At 48.9% G+C, this 22,890-nt stretch overlaps 1 protein-coding gene across 6 annotated transcripts in view; it reads right to left on the bottom strand.

The window, feature by feature from the left end:
* Nucleotides 1-12,857: 12,857 nt before the first annotated feature.
* Nucleotides 12,858-22,890, bottom strand: part of RIC8B (RIC8 guanine nucleotide exchange factor B) — a 462,890-nt gene continuing 452,857 nt past the window's right edge. For 5 of the 6 annotated variants that reach the window (XR_014981275.1, XM_085652537.1, XM_085652536.1 and 2 more), the window contains one exon: nt 12,858-13,214. Coding sequence is in view for 4 of the 6 variants with exons in the window: in XM_085652536.1 (XP_085508662.1) it covers nt 12,934-13,214 (281 nt within the window). In the remaining 2 variants the exon portion in view is untranslated. The remainder of the gene's footprint in view (nt 13,215-22,890) is intronic. The other variant, XR_014981276.1, reaches the window with a different exon arrangement.

Genomic DNA, 22,890 nt, shown 5'->3' with positions numbered 1-22,890 from the left:
CTTGCCACAGTGCAAAACGACTTTAGAGATTATTTACTTCCAGACCACGTAAAACCTAAGTACAAGTCCCACTTTTTACATACCGTGAGCACTTAGGGCCTACCTTAGGGGTGAATTAGAAGGATTAAAAAGGAAGGTTTAGGCCTAGCAAATGGTTTATTATGCCAGGTTGAATTTGCAGTTTTAAAACTGCTCACACCGGCTATGGGGCAGGTGTGAAGACAAGTTTTGCACGGTCACTTTAATGTTACGGGTTTTTATAAAGCACGTTTATATCAAATGAGCGTCTAGGCACCAGTGTCCCCTGGTGGCCTGAAAGGTGCTGCAGACCAGTAGTGACATTTAACACACTGGCCCACGTTACACAGAGTACCATGTACTATGAACTTATAGGCATGTTAAATATGCCGGTTAGCCAATTTTACAAGTGTTCAGGAGTCAGAGCACATGCACCGGACTGCAGCTCCCCATGTTCAGAAATCCATACACCAGCAGCATCTGTGCAAAAATTAGGGGGTTATCACGCAAAAAAGTGACCTTTCCTTACAGGGCCTAAAATATTAGTAACCACGTGTACTATTCTTCTGGTCACAATTGGTGATCAGTCTTTTTTTGTAGCCAAAAACGTCTTTTGTGAATCAACCTATGTACTTATAGGTCAGGTTGCAAAATAAGGATTCTGAGTGGGTAGCAGTCCGGCATACTTAGCTTGAATGCAGATTGCAACACATATTGGTGAAAATCACATGGATGGTGGCCTGCAAGGGTCAACAGATCACCATGTCTGTGACTTTTTACATTTCTAAAAGCAGTCTGATTTCCTTAAGGTAATAGTGCATTTAAAAAAAATGTTTTTTTAAAGAGTTGGTAGTAGTCTTCCGTTCCATTGCTTGCTTCTCCTGAAACTTTAACCCCAATTCACAAAGGGAAATGATTTAAAGGATGCCCCCCCCTTGCCTTTTGCCAATAGGTTACCACCCTAACCGATAGTCGGTAACTTTTCAATAGTAAACAACTGGAAATCAATCTATTGCTACACATGGTACCAATTCGATATTTGGATGGAGTTGCCGAAAACATGCCCCTTCCATTTACCGAATCGTATCCCATTCATATCACAATCCTATTTTAGGAATTGGTAAAACTTTACTGACTATTAAAATGGGTTTTGTGCATGATCAAAAGCTTTTTTTGTGGCTGCATACTCTGAATCTGAGTGTTTGTGACTGTTTTTTTGGTCAAATATTATTTAATTGGTGGGGGAGCCTCACCACAAATTACTAATTTAGAGTCTCACGTTTTTGTTCAGTGGCAGGAATTGATAGGACCTTTCTCTAGCAGCTACCTTATGGTCTTAAAGGTCAAGAGATAAGAGTCCCTTTCCATATTCCATAACCCTAAAGACCTCAAGAACTTCCGCCCCATCTCCCTTCTCTCCTTTCCTGCAAACGTCAGAGAGAAAATCGTCAATAAACAGCTGACTGCATTCCTTGAGGCAAACTGCTCCCTCGACCCATCCCAGTCCGGATTCCGAGCCAACCACAGCACCGAGACAGCCCTCATCGCAGCCACCGACGACATCAGGACCCTGCTCGACAACGGGGAAACTGCCGCTCTCATCCTCCTAGACCTCTCGGCCGCCTTCGATACCGTCTGCCATCGCACCCTAAAAACCCGCCTCCACGACACTGGGATCCAAGGAAAGGCCCTGAACTGGATCACCTAGTTCCTCTCCGACAGAACCCAGCGAGTCCGCCTCCCCCCCCCCTTCCGCTCCGCGGCTACCGAGATCATCTACGGCGTACCCCAAGGCTCCTCGCTCAGCTCTACCCTCTTCAATATCTACATGAGCCCCCTCACCACCATCGCACACAAACACAACCTCAACCTCATCTCCTACGCCGACAACACCCAGCTGATACTCTCCATCACCAAAGACCCCACCACCGCCAGAATCAGCTTCCAGGAAGGTATGCGGGAAGTCGCGGAATGGATGAAGCTCAGCCGTTTGAAACTGAACTCAGACAAGATGGAAGTCCTTATCCTAGGACCATCCCCATCCGCCTGGGACGACTCCTGGTGGCCCACAGCGCTGGGCACCGACCCGACACCCACGGACCACGCACGCAACCAGGGATTCATCCTGGACTCCTCCCTCACGATGACCAAGCAAGTCAACGCCATCTCATCCACATGCTTCAACACCCTGCGCATGCTCCGGAGAATCTTCCGGTGGATCCCCACCGGAACCAGAAAGGTGGTCACCCAGGCCCTCGTCACCAGCCGACTGGACTACAGGAATGCCCTCTACGCTGGAACCTCGGCCAAACTGCAGAAAAGACTCCAGCGCATACAGAACGCATCCGCGAAACTCATCCTCGACATCCCTCGCCACAGCCACATCTCTGCCCACCTGAGAGACCTGCACTGGCTCCCCGTCAACAAGAGGATCACGTTCAGGCTCCTCACCCACGCACACAAAGCTCTCTATGATATGGGCCCCGAATACCTCAACAACCGCCTCACGTTCTATACGCCAAACCGCCAGCTCCGCTCCACCAGTCTCACCCTCGCCACCGTCCCACGGATTCGCAGAGCCACCACCGGGGGAAGATCATTCTCCTACTTGACTGCCAAGACGTGGATCTCCCTCCCCGCCCACCTACGACTGACCCAGGACCACCTCATCTTCAGGAAACACCTCAAGACCTTGCTATTCGAGCAGTAGCAGCACCCCTCCCCCCCTCCCTCCAGCGCCTTGAGACCCGCACGGGTGAGTAGCGCGCTCTATAAATGTACTGATTGATATTTAGGATTAAAAAAACGGTTCTCGCTTATTAATTGCTATTTTTCTTGATATTAATTGTTTTTGGTTTTGTTATGCCTTTTGTTCATGGAGATGACGGCAATCTGCCAAGAAAGATGGCTCAAGATGAGCACCGGAGCCAAACAGTCCAATATGAAGAAAGCCCCAGGAACTGGGAGGTCTATAAGCATAAACCACCCCAGAGGAGAGTGAAACAAATAAGGCAGGAGGAAGTGGTGCAGGAAGATCTGTGGAAGGAAACCTCATCCTTTATACAGTTCAGGGCTTGGAGCTGTGCATCAGCCCATAGCTAGGCTCCATCTGAGCTGGAATTGCGCAGACTGGAGTATTTGCACAAGAACGTTGAGCGGCGGTTAAAAGTTGAATCCAGGTGCACTCTCACTGCTGTCTCAGATAAGAGAGGCAGCAAGTGCCCTTGCTCTCAGGGCATAAAGACACACCATGGAGGACAAAAAAAGTGATGCTGGTTCATGAGGAGAGCCAGAGGAAACCGAACGGGAAAGCTAGGTGACCTTCAAACCCTATGTTGGTGGCTGCAGTAACAGATTGGTGCGTGAAGTACCAATGTTAAGGAAGTCAACACTCCACGTACCCAAAGAAGTGGTTGATGAATACAAGATACAGTGGTTCATTTCCTTTTAGTTGGATTTTGTTGTACATGAGGTAGAGGAGAATGCTAAGGGATCATACTTTCGGGAAGATTGCATATTTAAGAGAGGGATGCAGTTCTTACCCTAGATGAGGCACAAAGCAAGCATTATGCAAACATGAAGGAAATGCTGTTGAGGAGGTATGGGCTGACTCCTGTAAAGTTTTTCAGGCAGTTCAGGGACACCACAAAGAGCCTCAGCGTTCCGGGAAGACTTTGTGGATGCTTCCTTGGAATGAATGTGGGGATAGGGTAAGGGCAGTAAAGTGAATAAATATGAGCTGTATAATTTGATTATCAAGGAGAACATTTTGAGGAATTGCTTTAAAGTCGTATCAGCCTCTAGTGGATTTCAAACACATGCTAGGGAATAACTACTTACATGGATGGTACTTATGTATACTACCAGACAAGGAAAGGAAACAGTGACACACACAAGTAATTTTCAGTGACGGGACAATTGATTTTAAAGGAGCGACCTTGCGCCTACACATCTTGCAAGCGCTGAAGGTGAGCTGAGATAGCTATGTATGTTGTTGTTAATTGATTACTTCCCGGGCATGTATTAGTAATGAACGGTAGGATATATATTGTAGGACTAAAGTACTAGATATTTGGAGATTTTCGGATAACCAGGGCAGCCTCGATTTACACCTGACTAGGTGAACAGATATGACAGTCAGTTGTTCACTGGTGAGAGATCTATAATACTGATCACCTTATTTTCAACTTTTGACACCTCTGTGGTATACACGGCTTCTGGGATACTTGATTGGTTTGTGCCACTGGCGACTAGACTTAAATATAAGGAGTACTATCTTTCTTGATAGTTCTCCATAAGATCTCTTGTACATCTGGTGAGTGAGTCAGTGTGACCCGGGGACAATTCTCTGGCGACTTCATGTTTAGAGGTGACTCTTAAGGCATGTATATTTATCATTGTAGCCTTGATGAAGTCTGCTGCCAAATATGCAGCAAGGACGAAACCCATGTTGGCAGAGCATTGAAAGCCACTTTGATAGAAATAAAGGTTGTTGTGAAAACGTACTACGGAACTCCACTTTGATTTATTTTGGAGTGCTCAGAGTTTTTTTTGCTTATGACCTGGTTTCAAGCTTGCTGACTCCAGACACCTTGGGAACTAGTCTGGCCTTTGGACTGGAGCCAGTGTTCTTAGGAAGACACAGGTGGGAAACCACATGAAGGGTGGGTCATGGCCACAGCAGAAAGGTAAAACTAAAGTTCGAAAAAGGGAGGGGACACCCACACCAGTTTAGGAAGGAACGGAACACAGGAAGGTGGAGCAGAAATTCAGGTAGAAAGGTGAGGTCTGCACCCAGAGGAAGCTCAATGGGAATGAACAGTGTTTTTCACAGTTTCCTCTCAGGACACAATAGGGGACACTCTTAGGTTTTGGTAATGTACATAGCCCAACATTGATTTTTTTATAACATCATTGCTTCCATGGGTATTTTTTAAAATAAAAATCTTAAATTATATCTCTGATTCTCTTAATCAGACTGTGTCATATAACTGATTAAATGTTTTTTCTCAATTTTATTAGTATGGTTTGCTCCTTGGCTTTATGTTGTGTTGGTAAAGCTTAAATGTTTAACGCACATTTCTCTGGGGAAAAGCTTTCTGTTTGTGCCTTGGCTTAAGTACAGATTTTGTAACAAAAACTGTTTATGCCTTGCAAAATACCTGGTGGCATATTTACGGGAATGGTGGCGCAGGGCAGCACAGCAAGTTAGCTTGCTGTGCTGCCCTGCACCACAGGTAATGGGCAGGAATTCACTGTATTTATCCAATACGATGCATTCCTGTCCTTTCCCCTTGAGCTGGCGCCATTTTTGCAGCCTAGCGCCAATGCAGGCATCCTTGCACCATGGTGCAAGCGTGCCTATGTTGTAGGCAGGATTGTTTTTATGCAGGAAGGGGCACTTTCCTGCACAAAAACAATCCTGAGAGGAGTTTTTCTCTTTCTATGTTGCAGCAAAAATGGAAAGTGGAAGAAACCAGGAGAAATAAAGATACTTCTCCTCATTAAGCCTACCCGGGGAGGCGGAAGATTTTGACACATCCCCAAGTTTACTAGTCGTCGTAAATCTGGGAATGCATCAAAGAACATGGGAGATGCATGAAAACACCCACACCACCACCTCCCTTGTGGAGAGTAAGGCAATACAGCGATTTACGCTGCATTGCATTACTCCATATCAGTGAAGCCATTCAAAGCATCGCGTGGCTTCAAAAATATGACTTGGAGCTTTGCATCGTGCATGTACCACGTTGCGTGGAGGAAGCATGACGCAAGGCCCTCGTAAATATGCCCTCAGTTTAGTGTTGGTGGAAAACCTTTTCACAAATTAATAATTCAGAATCTTATATACATATTAAAGACTAATGTGCTTTTGAAAGGTTTTCTACTGATTGCACTCGAATTAATAAGTATGACATGGAGGTTTCAACACACTGATCGGCAATTATCATTTCTGTTATCAGCCTGATTAATCTGAATAACACTCACATGACCAGTCTAGATCTTTCAGTAGGTGTTAACCAGAAAGGCGTGTAGTTGCAGTCTGGATTCACGTGCAGACTACCACCTGCTCGGAAAGCAGCTGATATTAGCCAAGACCACCTGGAACACAGTGGCTTTTCTCATATGATTCCTCAACGAGCTGATGGTACTAGCTACCATTACTAGAAGCTTGGAGGTCACAGAACTGACGTACCCAGACATGGAACAAATTACCCCTAAGAATGGTTGGCACAATGGCACGTGCAGCTGGTGGTTCAACACCTGGCAGGGTCTCACTCTTCTTTGCTCTACTCCGTCCACTTACACATGTACACACTTGCAGTGACACATTGTGATCATGGCCTCTACCACGGACGCATGACTCTAAAACATTTCCTGCATAGGCCACCCTACATTCACACGCTTCCTCTCCATTCATACACTAGCATCTGTAATCGTAAGCGCCCTATCTTTCACTCGTTCTGCTTCATCACTTGCCAAGACGCACCAACAAATATGGAATTCAACAAGGCTCAGTTCTTGGCACGATTCTTTTTTCCTCTCTGTACACTATTATTTTCTAGTTAATCCCTGAACTCTCATTCTATGCAGTGACTGCATTCTTTCTTTTTTGGCTTCCCTCCAAGATAGTGTCGCTTTGCAAACACTGGCTGTGGAGCCCTCAATGAATACTACTTTTGTGTTTGCCATTTTCAAACTTTTCCGCTCACTTCGCTTCCTATTTGAAATCCTTCCATAGTTGAGGTTTCCTACTAAATTCATATTTTGGGATTTTACACCTGAAATTGGTTCTGTTGATAAGACCCGTCATGTCCTGCTCTTTAATATATGCAAATTCAAAAATTGTATTGCCTTCTCCGCTTTGACACCTTTATTCTGTCTCTAACTGCTCATCCCTCTATGCAGGATTACCTACATTTTTAAAAACCCAGCGCCAGTTAATTTAAATTACGCTTTCATAGACTTTTCTTTCTCTATATGTGTGAGCTGCGCAGGCCCTCGTTTAAATGTTCAGTGTAAATGTTGCTTTCTCTGTCTTGGCTTTAATGTTATCATTTTTTTTGCCTTATGTTCCTAGTCCTGCGTCTTTGTTTACTATCTGCCCTTTGCTTTCCTTGTACACCCTGCCCATTTTCACTCATGTGAGATACTACCCTCTCAACTTTAGAATCAATTACCTGTTGACGTAAGATCTGCTTCTAACTCATCCATCTTCAAGAAAATGTTAAAAGAGCATTTATTGTTGCCATGCTCCCTGAATTAACTGAACGCAAACTTACATACTCCCCGGCCAGTACGGATTTATTTTTGTGTGGATAAAAGCGATTTACCAAATTCAATAAATACAAGATAATAGCAGAGCTGTGGTCCTCAGATGACCTCGGATCACGTGAGGGACGCTCTTCTATCAGCACACTCCCATGACGCAGCTTGCTACATATTCGGAAATGCGTTTTCATGACCTGCCGGTGGTATATAATATAAAGTTACACGAATGCAACTGCAGTCCATCATCGAGTCAATACAATCCGAGGAGCCCTCAATACTTTTATCCAATCAAATAACCTAATTTCATGTAGCATGCTGCGATAGCCAAGATCTGGAATTTCGGTGGTATACAACATGCATTAAATAACGACGCTCTTTCAGTCCTGGTGTGTATTTTGTGACGGCGAACAATGGAGCTTATGGTGCACCTGGAGAAGAGAACACCCGCGCCTTGAGAACTAGACAGAGACATCATTTCAACAGTCACCAAGGATAAAACAAAGCCACACAGAAACGAACAGTGACTTCTGATGACTATGGGCTGGAGCTCAGGGTTCGTTATAGCGAGAGACGTTTTAAGGCATGGGCAAAGTGGGCTCTGGCCCAGTGCCCCCAGACTTTCAGGGGCCCCCCTGATGGAACCAGCTCTGTTCTGCAAAGAGTCTTGCCCTGGTGACCTTGAATGATTCTTAAACAGATTGTTGTAAATACTGCTTCCCTTTAATTTATTGTTAATGCGCGTGATGTGTGAGAATCTATTACAGATATTTTGGAGAGAAATGTTGTGTTTATGTTTCATGTTAAATCCAGAAAATAGTTTGTTTTAGATCAAAACAGGACTTCACATATGAGAAAGTGGAGGGTGTCACAGAGATTATATGCAGAAATATTAGTGAGCTGCTGCTGAATTAAAATATTTTAAACACTTCACCATCCCTCAGTATTAGATGTAACAACTTTAGAATTTGGACACCTGTGCCTGTGCACTGTCACTGAGAGACCTGGCCAAAGAAGGCATCAAAGACTTGAAATTGGACCATAAATTCAAAGATGTTCCAAAAATGGGCCCCCAAAATCTGTAAAATGTCCCTGGTTATAGCTACTGTGGTGACCTGAGACAGGCCACGCGTTCGGACACACGGTCACAAACATGCACAGGTGAGTCAGGAGATAGTTAAACCGGAAAGACCCCGAGCGGTCTTCCGATACTTTATTTATACCCTCGAGGCGAGCCCGCCTCGAGGGGTGGGGGATGCGTGCGTGCGTGTGTGCATACATTGTGTGGTAGAGGCCGAGTGGCTCTCTACATCCCTCCAACATTTTAGACAGTGCTATTCACAAAAATAAATTCCCTCAAGGCGAGGGGCATACATAGTCTCGGAGTCTCTGGCTGGGGGCTGGGTTACTTCGCAGCCGGGAGCCCGCGCCTCTGCTGGACGTACCTCTCTCGTCCTCCGGGTTCCCCAACATGGCGAAGGTCTTATCCAGAGCCATCCGGATGTGTTGAAATGCTGTGGATTCCACCACTTCCACCACTGGGAACTTCGTGTATGCATCCACCATTACCAGCATCTGTCGCCCATCCGGAAAACTGCCGAAGTCTATGCTCACGTTACACCACGGGCGATGACACGGTTCCTCCGTGATGACCGGCGTAGACGGTGGATCCCCTCCTGTGATTGTGCATGCTCGGCACCTCCGCACCAGCTCCTCAACCTTTGCGTCCATGGCTGGGAACCACACCTTGTTCCTTAGGCGGGCTTTAGTCTTTACCATCCCTTGATGGCCCTCATGCGCCAATCGCAAGCACCGCTCCTGAAGTACGCCGGGGACGACCAGCAGATGGCCTCGTAGTACAGTGCCGTATTCTCCGACACTCAGCTCGTGGCGGACCTGCCACATTTGCTGCTGGGCGTGTTTCTCTTCCTCCGTGAGCACCTGATTGCCTTCCAGGAACCTCTTCCAGTCGTGGGACGCCAGGGCCTCTTTGACTTTGGTCAGAGTCCCGTCCTGGTCTGTCGCCTGGCCAACTTCCTCCAGGGTCATTGCATCCGGGCAGGCATCCCTGCCGACCATCTTCACGTAAGCGTCGGAGTATTGAACATCTGCAGGGACGCAAGCTGGGGGAAGATCTTCAGGGTGTCGGGACAGGTAGTCAGCAGGGTTGTGCGCTCCTGGGCGGAAGACCACCGTGAGTCGGTATTGCAGCAGTTGCACCGCCCACCGTTCTCTCCGGGGCGGGGCGAGCCGTGTGGTGCCCCCGAATAGCGGGACCAGCGGCTTGTGATCCGTGACCACAGTGAAATCCTGTCCGAACAAATACAGGTGGAAATGCTGGCAGGCCCACTTGATCGCAAGGGCCTCTCTTTCGATCTGTAAATATCGCGTCTCTGTATCCGACAGTGCCCGACTGGCGTATGCGACTGGCTTCCACGTGCCTTTCTCGTGCTCCTGGAGCAACACCGCCCCGAGACCCACCGGACTGGCGTCTACGACAATCTCTGTAGGCCTCCCCGGGCGGAAATATGCCATGACCGTCTTGTCTTGCAGGGCCGCCTTGATCTTCGTGAATGCTGCATTCGCCTCTACAGTCCATCCCCAGGGCTGGTCGCTTCTCGTGAGGACGCGGAGGGGTTCTGATAGCGCAGCCAGGTTTGGGATGAATCTCCCGCAATATGTCGCCATCCCGAGGAAACTCCTCACCTCGGTTGGTGATTTTGGTATGCTCGCCGATCGCAGGGCGATTGCTTTCTTTGGGTCCACTTTTAGGCCGTCTCGTGTAAATATATAGCCAAAGAAATCGATGGACTCCTGATAAAACACACACTTCTCTTTGTGCAGTGTGAGGCCATGGTCTCTGAGCCGTTGGAGTGTGGCTCTCAACTGGGCATGGTGGTCCTCTAGGGTGCCTGAGAACACGAGGATGTCGTCACTCAGATTAATCACTCCCGTTAGGCCAGACAGGGTCTCCCTGATGGCATTCTGAAACACCTCTGCGGCTGAAGATACCCCGAAGCTGAGGCGCTTGTACCTTCTCAGGCCGACATGTGTCGCAAACGTCGTGATGTACCTGCTACTCGGTTCCAGCTCCAACTGGTGGTACCCCGCGTTTAGATCTAGCTTCGAAAACCATTTGGCGCCATTGAGGTCTGCAACGATATCATCCATAGTCGGCGTGACGTGGTGCTCCCTCTTGACCGCCACGTTGGGAAGCCGCATGTTTTGGGGCGACCACCAACGGGGATATCCAGGGCGTCGGACCTGTAACCTTCTCGATGACGTCAAGTGCTTCGAGCTTTGCCAGCTCTGCTTCAACTTGGGGCCTCAGGTTGTAGGGTACTCTGCGGTGTCGCAGCGCTACTGGTCTGACCATGGGGTCTATGTGAAGTCGGAATTGCTTTCCCTTTAGCTTCCCCAGCCCCTTGAACAGTTCCGGGAACTCTCTCAGCATGTCTTCTGCGTGTGCGTCGTGCACCTCGTTCGCGAAGAACACGAGACCCAAATCTTCAGCCGTGTGGCAGCTTAGGAGAGTGCCCTTTCTCCCCTCTGTCACGTGAAACCGTGCTACGGTGGTGAGGGAGCCGCTGGCGACTGTTGCTTCGAAAGTGCCTCTCAGTGGAAGGGGGTCGACTCCTCCATACGCATATATTCTTGCTTTGGTCGGTGCGAGAGGGGGTCTGCGTTCCAGGGCCTCAAATTGCTGGGAGTCCATGACATTCACTGTCGCCCCAGTGTCAATGAGCGCTTGGAGAGTGGTGTCCATTATTCTGACCGAGCACATGGGGGGCGGCCTCCGCCGGCTCCCCGACTGGCCCACGAACGACACGTAGTAGATCTCGTCGTCCTCTTCTTCCAGGTCGGGTTGGTGCGGCACTTCCTTTTCTGTCCCATCGGACTCCGCGATCGACAGTTGTCGGACTCTCTGCGTGACCCCTCTCGGTCTCCTCGGGGCGAACCGTGGCTGGCCACTGCGGCAGACCTTTGCGTAGTGGTTCATTCTCCCGCAGCGGGAGCACTCGTGCCCCTTAGCTCCACACGTGGCCGTGGGGAGGTGCTCTTCCCCGCAGTTCCCGCATGGCCCTCCGGGCGGCGGTCGTGTTCTCCCAGGCGTGGGCGTTGGCCGCCTCCGGATCACGTCCACGCGCTCCTCCTTGATCTGGGGAGTCTTGGCAGCGGTCTGCACCGGGGAAAGCTTGTGTAGGTCCACAGCCATCTCCTCTGCCCTGACATCTGAGAGTTTGTGCGATCGGGCTAGCACCAAAATCTGATCCAGCGTGATGCCTGGCTGACGCAGTATCAGTTTCCGGAGCAGTTTTGATTTACATCCGAGTATGATCTGGCTCCTTATCTCTTCACGTTGATCGGCAAACTCGCAGGTGGCTGCCAATTTCCTCAGGCGCGCGTGGAACATGTCAATGGACTCGTCTTCCAACTGAAGCGACCGTCAGAACTTAAACTTCTCGAAGTCCAGATTTAGCTGAGGATCGAAGTGTCGGTTGAGGGCCGCCACCGCGCCGTCGTAGTCGTTCGCAGTGCCAGTGTTTGGCAGGGTTTCGAAAAGATCATAGATTTCGGGTCCCCCGTAAAAGATCAGCAGGGAGCGCTTCACAGTTCCATCCGTCTCACGGGTCCCCGTGAAGTAGTTGTTGAGCTGACCGACCCATGCCCTCCATCGGGGCCCAGCAGTGGCCGGGTCCGCCAGCTCGCTGAACGGCGGGAGCGGGTTACTAATCGCGTGGTGACGGCGCGGGTCAACCGCCTGTCCTCCCCCTTGAACTTGCGCCACTGGCTGGCCCAGCGAGGCGCTTCCCCCGGCAACTGGCGGGTTACTCATGGCGAACCGCAGTCGCACCACTTCTGGCGTCGCAGACGGAAGCAGCAGGCAGGTAGGTGGGTGGCAGAGGGAACGCGGGGCGTGCAGCAGGCGTACTCACTCAGCCCCTTCACCAGCGATGACGCGGCACGCCCCTGGAGCGGGTCTCCTCCGGGAGACGCACGCGGGCGGCACGGAAGGCCTGAACACTCTGGAAGTGCACCGAGCAGGGGCACACACGGCGGGGCACGCCGGCAGCGATGGAGCGTCTCGGGTGGGCTCCGAGGACGCCGTGGGGCCACAGCACTTGCGGCAGCACGCAGCGGGACCTCCGGCCTCGTCGCCAATGTGGTGACCTGAGACAGGCCACGCGTTCGGACACACGGTCACAAACATGCACAGGTGAGTCAGGAGATAGTTAAACCGGAAAGACCCCGAGCGGTCTTCCGATACTTTATTTATACCCTCGAGGCGAGCCCGCCTCGAGGGGTGGGGGATGCGTGTGTGTGTGTATACATTGTGTGGTAGAGGCCGAGTGGCTCTCTACAGCTACCATTGAAAATTGTATTTTTACCTTTGGCTCTTTATATCTGTATTATATGTGCGTTCTTTTATGGTTTTCTTGAAGAAACCCAATTAAGAGAAATTATTTTTGCCCTGACGTTAACCTTCGACGTAGAGGTGTAAGGTAATGACAACCCAAGCAATCGGGGGGAGGAGGGACTCTGGACGAAAGGAATGGAACACAAATAGATGTATTTGACGATCTAAATGGAGATCTTCAGATATCTTTATTTTCCACGGCTTTAGAAACGTTCATCTTAGAATGATTATATGTAAATCAGTACAATATTATTCCATTTCAAAACAGTCATGTAGAAAGCTGCAGATAATACTAAAGGGCGATATTTAAACTCGACACAGTAGAGAGTTCGAGCATTTGACGGAAGCGGAAGTAGAAACTGTAAAAGGCCCCGCTGCAGGAGACAGCAGGCGGTGTCAGTCCGAGTCCGAGCTGCTGTGCTCGTTGCTTTGAGCCTGGCGCACGGTTGCTTCCAAAGGCGCCATTGTGCCGTCCGGCCTGACGCCCATTGGCTTAATAACCTCCTCCCTGAAAAGGAAAGGAACAAATGAGAAAAATCCGTGTATTCACACGCAGAATCATTTTACAAAATGTTTTCAATAAATCGTAGGGTTTTGAACATCAGATAAAAGGGAAACAAGAACACGCAAAATAAAGGGCTGCATCAAAGAAAACCAACCCAACCGAATGCAGTCAATTAAAAGCAACATGAAAGTCAAATCCTAATTAGCTAAGGACAAAGTGCAGGTCCACGGCTCCAAATAAAAACACTCTCTGTTGGTAATTCTTTTAAGGGAACAATGGCGGCCACACTTTAACCTGCGGTTCCGCCGAGCGTCTGAATGAAGGGTTTTGCGGTATACACATTCGCCTGCTTCAGCCAGGAGACGCGGCCGGCCTGCAGACTCGAGTGGCCCTTAAGCACTTGTTGAGTCGGTTTGAATTAGCAGCCACCTCTATTGTTGCTTTTGTTTTTACCAGTTTAATTACAGGATTGGCGGTCATTTTAATCTCGTCAAAAACCCCAAGAGATCTTCAAGGCTAATCCAATTATATCTACTCCACAAGATGGTGCCTTATTTAAAGATTATTGATCAGCAATTTAAAAAGATTTGGCTACATCTTTCAACGTGTCTTCTATGTGGACAAGACGACATACATACTGCCCTAAATCGTAAATGCGAGGTTTTCAATATAAAAGCGTCAAGTGGTAGTCTGATTTATGCATGTGTATGACACCCAGGATACAGTATGGAGATGTTAAAAGATTTTTCGAATAAACAGTTGCAAGTGATGAATCTGACGCAACCAACTGGAATTTTCCTTACTCTCTGCACTCCTTATGTGCAGACGAAGTAGAACAAATTACTTACCTTTGATAACGCCTTATCTGGTACAGACATGATCTAGCCGCAGATTCCTAACTATGGAATGTCCCAGGTGTCAGACTGGATCTGGAAGGGGTTTTTTCGAGCATACCCATGCGTGCCGGTAGGTGGCGTTGGTCGAATCCGCACAGCATCGTGGTCGTCCATGCCAAAAGTGACGTCCGTGTCCGCTACATACGCACCACCCTGGCGCGTTTATGTCAATTACTTTTCATGACTTTCTGCGCCAGACATGCGGAGACATGGAGTGGACTGACAGAGGTGTGTATTGAAAAGCTAGAGCCAAGAAAGGGAATAGCCCTTGCCCTATAAATATGTTCGCAACGCTGGGAAGATGAGAGTGGCGGTAAGGAATCTGCGGCTAAATTATGTCTCTACCAGATAAGGAGTTACCGAAGGTAAGTAACTTGTCCATCTGATAGAGACATCCAGCTGCAGATTCCTTGCCTTAGAAAAGATTCCCAAACCATACCATCCCTGGAGGGGAGGGACTGCAGACAAGTTTAGACCAGGATGTGCTGCAGGACAGAGTGGCCAAAAAGGCCATCCCTGCGGACTTGACTGTCCAGGCAGTAGTGCTAGGTAAACATGTGCAGGGATGCTCACATTGCTGCCAGACAAATGTCACAGACCGAAACTCCATGTTGCAACCCTGTGGTAGCAGCCTTAGCTCTGGTGGAATGAGCCCTTAAATCTTCAGGAGGTTGTTTTTTGGCAAGAGCATTGCAAATTTTGATGCACAGGACAACCCATTGCGAGATAGTCCTCTTCTGCACAACACAATCTTTCTTCGATCCAAAGTACCCCACAAAGAGTTGGTTGTCCACCCGGAACTCTTTAGTGCGGTCAAGGTAGAATGACAACATTCTTTCTGGGTCCAGATGGTGGAGTTGCTCCTCTTATTTAGAGGGCACAGGAGGAGTGTAGAAAGTGGACAAGGTGACAGACTGCCCACATGTAATGGTGTTACCACTTTCAGCACGAAAGAGGTCCTAATGCGAAGCACCAACCTATCAGGGAAGATGGTCAGGTAAGGAGGCTTGGATGACAGACCCTGCAATTCGCTCACCCTCCTGGCATATGTGATTGCCACTAAGAAGGCTGTTTTGATAGGAAACAGCCACAGGGGGCAATTGTGCAGAGGTTCGAATAAAGCGCACATTAGAAAGATGAGAACCAAATTAAGGTCCCACTGAGGCATAATGAAAGGGAAAGATGGGAGCATATGTACAATGCCTTTGGGGAATCGATTTAAAACAGGAGATTTAAATAATGAAGGTTGGTCTGACCTTTCTGTACAATATGTTACAAATTTGCTCCACCAGCAGGTGTACATGGTCTTGGTGGAGGGTTGCCTGGCCACTAAAATAAGATTGCAAACTTTGGGAGGAAAGTTGGATGCTATCAACTGCTGCCGCTCAATCACCACGCAAAAAGGCATTGAGTTGACAGGTTGGGTGGAGGACCTTCCCTCTGCTGCTGTGACAGAACATCCTCCCGAAAGGGCAGCCTGATCGGATGATCAATGCTCAATTGGAGAAGCTTGGGATACCAGACTCCCCGTGCCCAGTGTGGAACCACAAGAATTACTTGGACCCTGTTGCTCCAGATCTTCTTGAGCACTCTGGATAGGAGTGGTATGGGCAGAAAGGCCTATAGGAGGCCTGAGCTCCACTCGAGAGGAAAAGTGTCTCAGAGTGAGAGCCGCCTTAGAAACTCCAACATGCAAAACTGCTGACCTGTATCTATCATCATTGTGATTTCCGCTGGACGGCTCTGAGTCAGATAGCCTGACGTCGTGAGGTAGTGCCCAATGGCTCCTACCAAGTGATAGTTGGGCCCAGTTAGGTGGCTGTGTGATACAAAAGTCTGGTGCTGTGGGGGAACAGCACGTCTTGTTGCCAGAGTGCAGTAAGTTTGCTGTGGAGGAAGGCGGCTGGCTAGTTGTTTGCGAGCGGCGCTCCAATCATGATGCTCGCAGCACTGCCGGCTGCTCGCACTGGGCTGCCTGTGCTGTCAGCAGCTGTTAATAAGTGAGGAGAGGAGATTCAGGTTTCGACTTCATCCTGGAGTTTGTTTTGGTAAACGCATTAACTAATAGCAGCTCAGCAGTGTACAACAAGAGGTTTCGGTATGTTTGATTGGTGCTGTGCAAGTTATATGCCCGTTGTATGGCACTTTTTAAGCAAAACGGTGTGGTGCTTAGTACTCCAGTCTTCTTGTTTGTGGACAGGTTTGTAAATAAAGTATTAAACAGTGAACAATAAATCATTAAAAGATCTACTCATACCTCAGACATTGCGGCCACGGCCCGCCAGTTGCCGCCAGCTCGCCTCGCAAAGAGTAAGTGCCCGAGTGACCGGTATCTCCAAGGCTAGATAAGTTGCTAATGCTAATATAAAGTATCTCATTGTGCAAATGGTTGTAATTTGTAATATTTCTATGTTTCCCTACTCTTTGTTTTGCTTGCAAGAAAGTGTCATCCATACTCACTGAAATGTCATTCATAATAACACTGAAATTATGAAAATGTCACACATGGCAAACTGAAACTTTGGCAGCTATGCACAGCCAGTCGCTCACCTATGCCACTCTCACAGGCACTCTCTCACTGATACAGCCACTCACACAAACACTCACCCACCCACCCACCCATACAGCCACTCACAAAATCACTCACTCCTCTATACAGCCACTCACCCACCCACCCATACAGTTGCTGACACACCCACTCACCCATACAGCCACTCACACCCACTCACTCAGCCACTGACACACACTCACCAATACAACCATTGATATATATATATACACACACACACACAATCAGATGATATACGTTAGAAATAGTATCACTCAGTAGTACAAAAAGAATAGTATTTAAGTTATGCAGTAGCTTAGTATATATCTTTAAAACTCAGAAATGTTTAGAAATCACTTAAAAATTTCTGAATGATGTCAGTGATATCAGTAGAGAGGTCAGCAGTGATGTCATATATATATATCTCCACGACCAGCTCCAGCATGCTAATTCACACAGCTAGATACCGACACTGCAGTTCCAGTTTCAAGTAAGGTTGTTTATTAAAGTGCTGTAACACGTTTCGGCAGGGTACCCTATATATATACCAATATTGTTTTTTTAATTGCATTCTTGCAATTAAGTCTATAGTACATGAACTACATAAGTGGATCATCATTTATAGGATGTTAGTTCAGTCTTTCTTCATTGTTCATCAATTTCTACATGTGTGATAGGTTGGTTTTGGAAGCACTAGCACTTTAAATAATGGAAAAAATGTCTGAACATTGTCATGTGATCAAGGCCGCTTTTGACGGCTGAAACGCGTAATGGCGGACAAGGAGAAATAAAGAAATCTTGAATTATACAACGAGGTCCACGTTCGTTCTTGTTTCTCTTGGAAGAAACGTGTGAGCGAAGCAAGCTCATATATATATATATATATATATATATATATATATATATATATATATATATAGTATACTTACCTGCGAAATACTTACTTTTTTTGTTGTAAAGTCACGTGTGGTAAAGGCATATTAGTGGTTAAGAAAAGCTGTCGTAAAGACATTTGTGGTAAAGACACTTTCATTGTAAAGGCATGGCGTGGTTCCGGCGTTGTCGTAAAGGCAGGTTCCAAAGAAGAGTTGTGTTAGACTTTGTCCAGACCCTTCTTCGCCACTGTTGTTGTACATGTTTACGTTTTAACGCATGTGCGCGTGCGGAGGACTTGCAGTCAATCCCCCCTGTGGCTGCCATAAATCAGGCCTCAACCCGTTGGCAGTGCCGGGAGCTCCAGCTGGGCGGGCGATGACACTCTTTGTGAAGGCGGCTAATCTTGCTGTCTGGGCCTGGGGCACAATCTGTACTGATCTGGAAGCAAAGCGTCATGGCCCAGATGACACCAACCAGAGATTGCGGACCCTGCCTAAAAAACAACAACAAAAACCAGGCATTGGCAAACACAATAGGTTTGGTCTCTATAAATTGTATAGGCTTTGTCACTGTATTTCACATGTTGAACAGTAGTTGAGCTGTTGTGCAACATGGCTAAGAGTAAAATGAAAAAAAAGCGCTATGGCGTGGATAATGCTGGCCACGTTGTTGCGCTTTATTTTTTTTATTTAACTTTGCCAAGTTGCAAAGAAGCTCAACTGCTGTGCAACATGTTAAAGAACATTGACATAGCCAATAGATTTCACGTGGGCGAAACCTATTGGCTTTGCTAATGCTTGTTTTTGTTTTAGGTTTACCTTCAATACTGGTTCTTCTTAGTGAGGGGCAGTAGGTTAATGAACTTCTATTTCAGATGTTTTGCAGCAGTCTCAAGTTATGCATCTGATTGCTAAAAAAAAAGTGTAATTTCTGATACTTGTGTCTCTCCATGATATTTTTTGCTTTGCTTAAATTGCCCATACAAAAGTGTCATGCATTTGGTTCTTAATAACACAAGAAAATGAGCAGCTGGGTTATAGATGACTGCACTGCCTGGACAAGTCACTGAAGAGTAGTGGAAGTATTGCCCACCTCAGATGGCCAGCTGCTAAATGACCATAAATTATAATAGCATTCACAAGGATATGAGAGGCAATACGTTAGAAAGATATATACATAAGGTGCAAAGAAATAGAGAGTCCACGTTGATGCTTGTGTTCCTGTGTTGTCTTTATTCTTGACGTGCTCAAAGGTCAATACAGCCTTGATGTACTCAAAGTTCGATACAGCCAACGCGTTTCGCCCAAACATAGGCTTCTTCAGGGCAAGGTATGAACCATAAAAGCGCCTATGGTCAGCCTAGGTGTAGGCGTAAGTTTTCAAAAGTTCTGTGGGGGAGAGTTCAAATCTCTCAGTGGGTAGCTGAGATGATCCTGCAAAAGCAGGGAGACCGTGTGCGCCTCCTATTAGCCAATCCTTAAGTAAGGTTATGGAAATTTAGTACGGGTGGTAAGGTCCGTTAGCAAGAAGTCTTGGCGCCGGTACATCCGTTGAGTTCGCCGGTACGTTTGTCGAGTTGTGCTGTGGTCATTGTATTGACATTGTGTTCACGGAGTGTTTATTTCATCTGTGTTTACGGAGTTTTTTTAAAAATTCATTTTCATTTTCACTTACCTAGTCCATTTCACCGCCGCTGCTGCCCCTGTGGCCCTTCCCACCCCGAAACAGTCCCGCTCCCACCGCCCTACCTGGTCCCGCCCCCCTCCCCTAATTAATGGCGACTGCTACGCGGTCACGCCGCGGGCGCGCCGAAGGCATGCCTAAGGCAAGCCCGTCCGCGACCCGACCAGTGCCGGGAACCCTTGTCCTCCGAGGCCCCATCGCTACGACTCAACCACCCTCCACGTGCTCGATCCCGGAAGACATGCCGACTGCACAAGATCCTCACCAAACACCACCCCCAGACAGTTCTCGTGCAGACCCTGCCGCTCATCCTTCACCACCGACACTGCTCCCACTACCGACAGAGGCCCGCCCAATGCACGCACCTCCGAAACCCTGACGTACATCATCCTCAAGGTGCGCTCCCTGCACCGACACACCATAGAAATCTGGGACCTGATCAACAACCTCTCGCCCGACGTCACCTTCTTCACGGAAACATGGACCAACGCCTCCTCCGGCCCCGACATCGCCTTGGCCATCCCCGACGGTTACAAGATCCAGAGGAAGGACCGCCCCCACCGCCCAGGAGGAGGTCACGCCATTGTACACAGGACCCCTCTCCGACTCTCTACAACCAGCACGAGCGACCCCCACTCCAACACAGAGCACCTCCACTTCCAGATTCAGACCAGCCCCAGGACCACGCTACGCAGACCCTCATCTACAGACCACCAGGACCTCGCACCAAGCCCGCTACTACCATTGCCGAGCTAGCCGCTCCCCACGTCATCACCTCCACGGACCACATTCTACTCGGGGACCTGAACTTCCACCTCGACAACTGAAACGACCCCACCACTCTCCTCGACAACCTCGGACTGAAGCAACTGGTCAACATGCCCACCCACAGAGCTGGACTCACCCTTGACCTCATCTTCGCAGGAGGCACAAACATCCGCTTCAGCCACACCATCCACCCCCTCTGGACGGACCACCACTGCGTCCATTTCACCTTCAACACCACCGCCGCACCCAAGCCCACCCCTCGCCCCCCCGACGGAACTGGAGCAAGGTCACAGAGGAACACCTCAACACCACCCTCCTCCAAAATACCCCCAGCGCCACGTCCGACACCAACGCAGCAGCCATAGAATTTCACCGCTGGATCTCCTGCTGCGCCGACAAGTTCGCACCCCTCCGCAACCCAGCCAAACCACGCCTTCTGAAGGCCGCCTGGTTCACCACAGAACTACAAGAAGCCAGACACTCCTGCAGACGCCTTGAGAAAACCTGGCGAAACCAGAAAACCACGGAACAACCACAGGAGCGCCCTGAAGGAATACCACCAGCAGATAAGAGAAACCAAACAGACCTTCATAGGAGACAAAATCCAGACCAACGCCAAGGAACTGTTCAATGTCATACAGCAGTTAACAAATCCCCCCAGCAAAGCCACGGAAGTCACACCTTCCCAGGAACTCTGCAACAAGCTCAGCTCCTACTTCCATCAAGGCCCTCTATGACGACTTTAGCGAACAGACGCCGGACAACAGCACCCCTCTCCCCACCGCCGCCGATAAGCCAAACATCATGACCTGGGATCCCGCCACCGTCGAACACATCACCGCAACCATGAAGATAACCCACTCAGGAGCCCCAACGGACCCCTGCCCACTGCACATGTTCCACAGGGCCGCCGCTGCCATCGCACCCATACTAGGACGGACCATCTACACCTCCTTCAGATCCGGCATCTTTCCAGACGACTGGAAGCAGGCAGAGGTTAAACCCCTACTCAAGAAACCCACAGCCGACCCAACGGACCTGAAAAACTACCAGCCCATCTCTCTGCTCCCCTTCGCAGCCAAAGTCACAGAGAGACTCGCACAGAGACTCGTAAACACCCAGCTGACCGCCTTCCTCGAAGAGAACTCCATCCTAGATGCCTCCCAGTCTGGATTCCGCAGCAACCATAGCACCGAGACCGACCTCCTCGCCACCACTGACGACATCCGCATGCAACCCGACCAGAGACACACTGCGGCCCTCATCCTCCTAGACCTCTCCACAGCCTTCGAAACCATCTCACATTGCACGCTCGCAGCCAGACTTCATGACGCAGGGATACAAGGAGCCGCCCTCGACGGGATCCAATCCTTCCTCTCCGGAAGAACCCAGAAGATCAGACTCCCCCCCCCCCCCTCCCTCCTCTCCGAACCCACCAATGTCATCTGCGGTGTACACCAAGGATCATCACCCAGCCCCACGCTCTTCAACATCTACATGACCCCCCTCGCCGCCATTGTTAGACAGCATGGGCTCAGCATTGTATTCTACGCCGACGGCACCCAGCTCATCCTCTCACTCACGAAGAATCCAGAGGACACCAGACTCTGCTTTCAGGAAGAAATGAAGAACGTGGCAGTCTGGATGAAGGACAGCTGCCTGAAGCTCAACTCAGAGAAGACTGAGGTCCTCATCCTCAGACCCTGCACTTCCGCCTGGGACAACACCTGGTAGCCTTCCGCCCTCAGGAACCCACCCACCCCTACTGACCTCGCACGAATCCTCGGCATCATCCTAGACTCCTCACTCTCCATGAAGATAGTTTCAACTGCCTGCCCATCATCCATAAGACCTTCAAATTTATTCCCCCAACTGCAGAAAGACCATCACCCACGCGCTCATAACCAGCAAACTGGACTACGGCAATGCCCTATACGCCGGAATCAACAGAACTCTTCTATACAAACTCCAAACCATCCAGAACGCTGCAGCCAAACTCGTCCTTGGAACACCGCATCACAAACACATGACCCAACACCTATGAGACCTCCACTGGCTCCCCGTCGAGAGGAGGGTCACCTTCAAACTCCTCACCCACGCCTACAAATCCCTCCACAACATCGGACCCAAATACCTCAACGAGAGAGTGTCCTTCCACGTACCCAAGAGGAACCTCTGCTCCGCCGACCTCGCCCAGGCAGAGGTCCCCCGCATCCGCAGAAACAGAACAGGCGGTAGGGCCTTCTCCCACATCGCAGCCAAGACCTGGAATGAGCTCCGTGTGAACATCCTACGCTCCCCGACCCTGCACTCGTTCAGGAGGGACCTCAAGACCTGGCTCTTCGACTGATCCCGAGCTGCACCCCCCAGCGCTTTGAGACTCTCACGGGTGAGTAGCGCGCTTTATAAACCCCGATTGATTGATTGAAGTTATCATATTGTATTCACTAGCAATATCATGCACTGCAATATTTATTTTTGCGTTCTGGGAGGTTACCATTCATATTTGTTTTGCACTGAGCTTATGTTTTAGAAAATTAACATTTTATGGTTTTACCCAGTATTTCTTAGTGTTGCTTACAGTGTGTTATTTAGTACCAATCATAACCAGAAAATGCTACCCATGCTGTATTGCTTAGTGAATTGTGTACATATCCTAGTCCAACTGGATTTTTTATTTGTGATGGTGCACTAAATCCTTGCACTAGGGTGTTATAAATCAGGCCCCTGTGGAGCTGGGGGGGATCCCCAGATCGTGAGAAATAAAGTAATTTTGGGCACATTTGATCCTTACAACCTGATCAACTCCATAAAACAGAAGCAACCTTCTGGAGTACCACTTAGACCAGACAGGCCATCTAGTCTAGTACCACAAGACCCAAGCCTTAAAACGAAGCACTATTCATAC

Source organism: Triturus cristatus, chromosome 4_1 (genome assembly GCF_964204655.1).
Source record: "Triturus cristatus chromosome 4_1, aTriCri1.1, whole genome shotgun sequence".
Lineage (NCBI taxonomy): Eukaryota > Metazoa > Chordata > Amphibia > Caudata > Salamandridae > Triturus > Triturus cristatus.
Note: the sequence above shows the minus strand (reverse complement) of the source record. Positions and strands in the feature narration are given on the sequence as shown.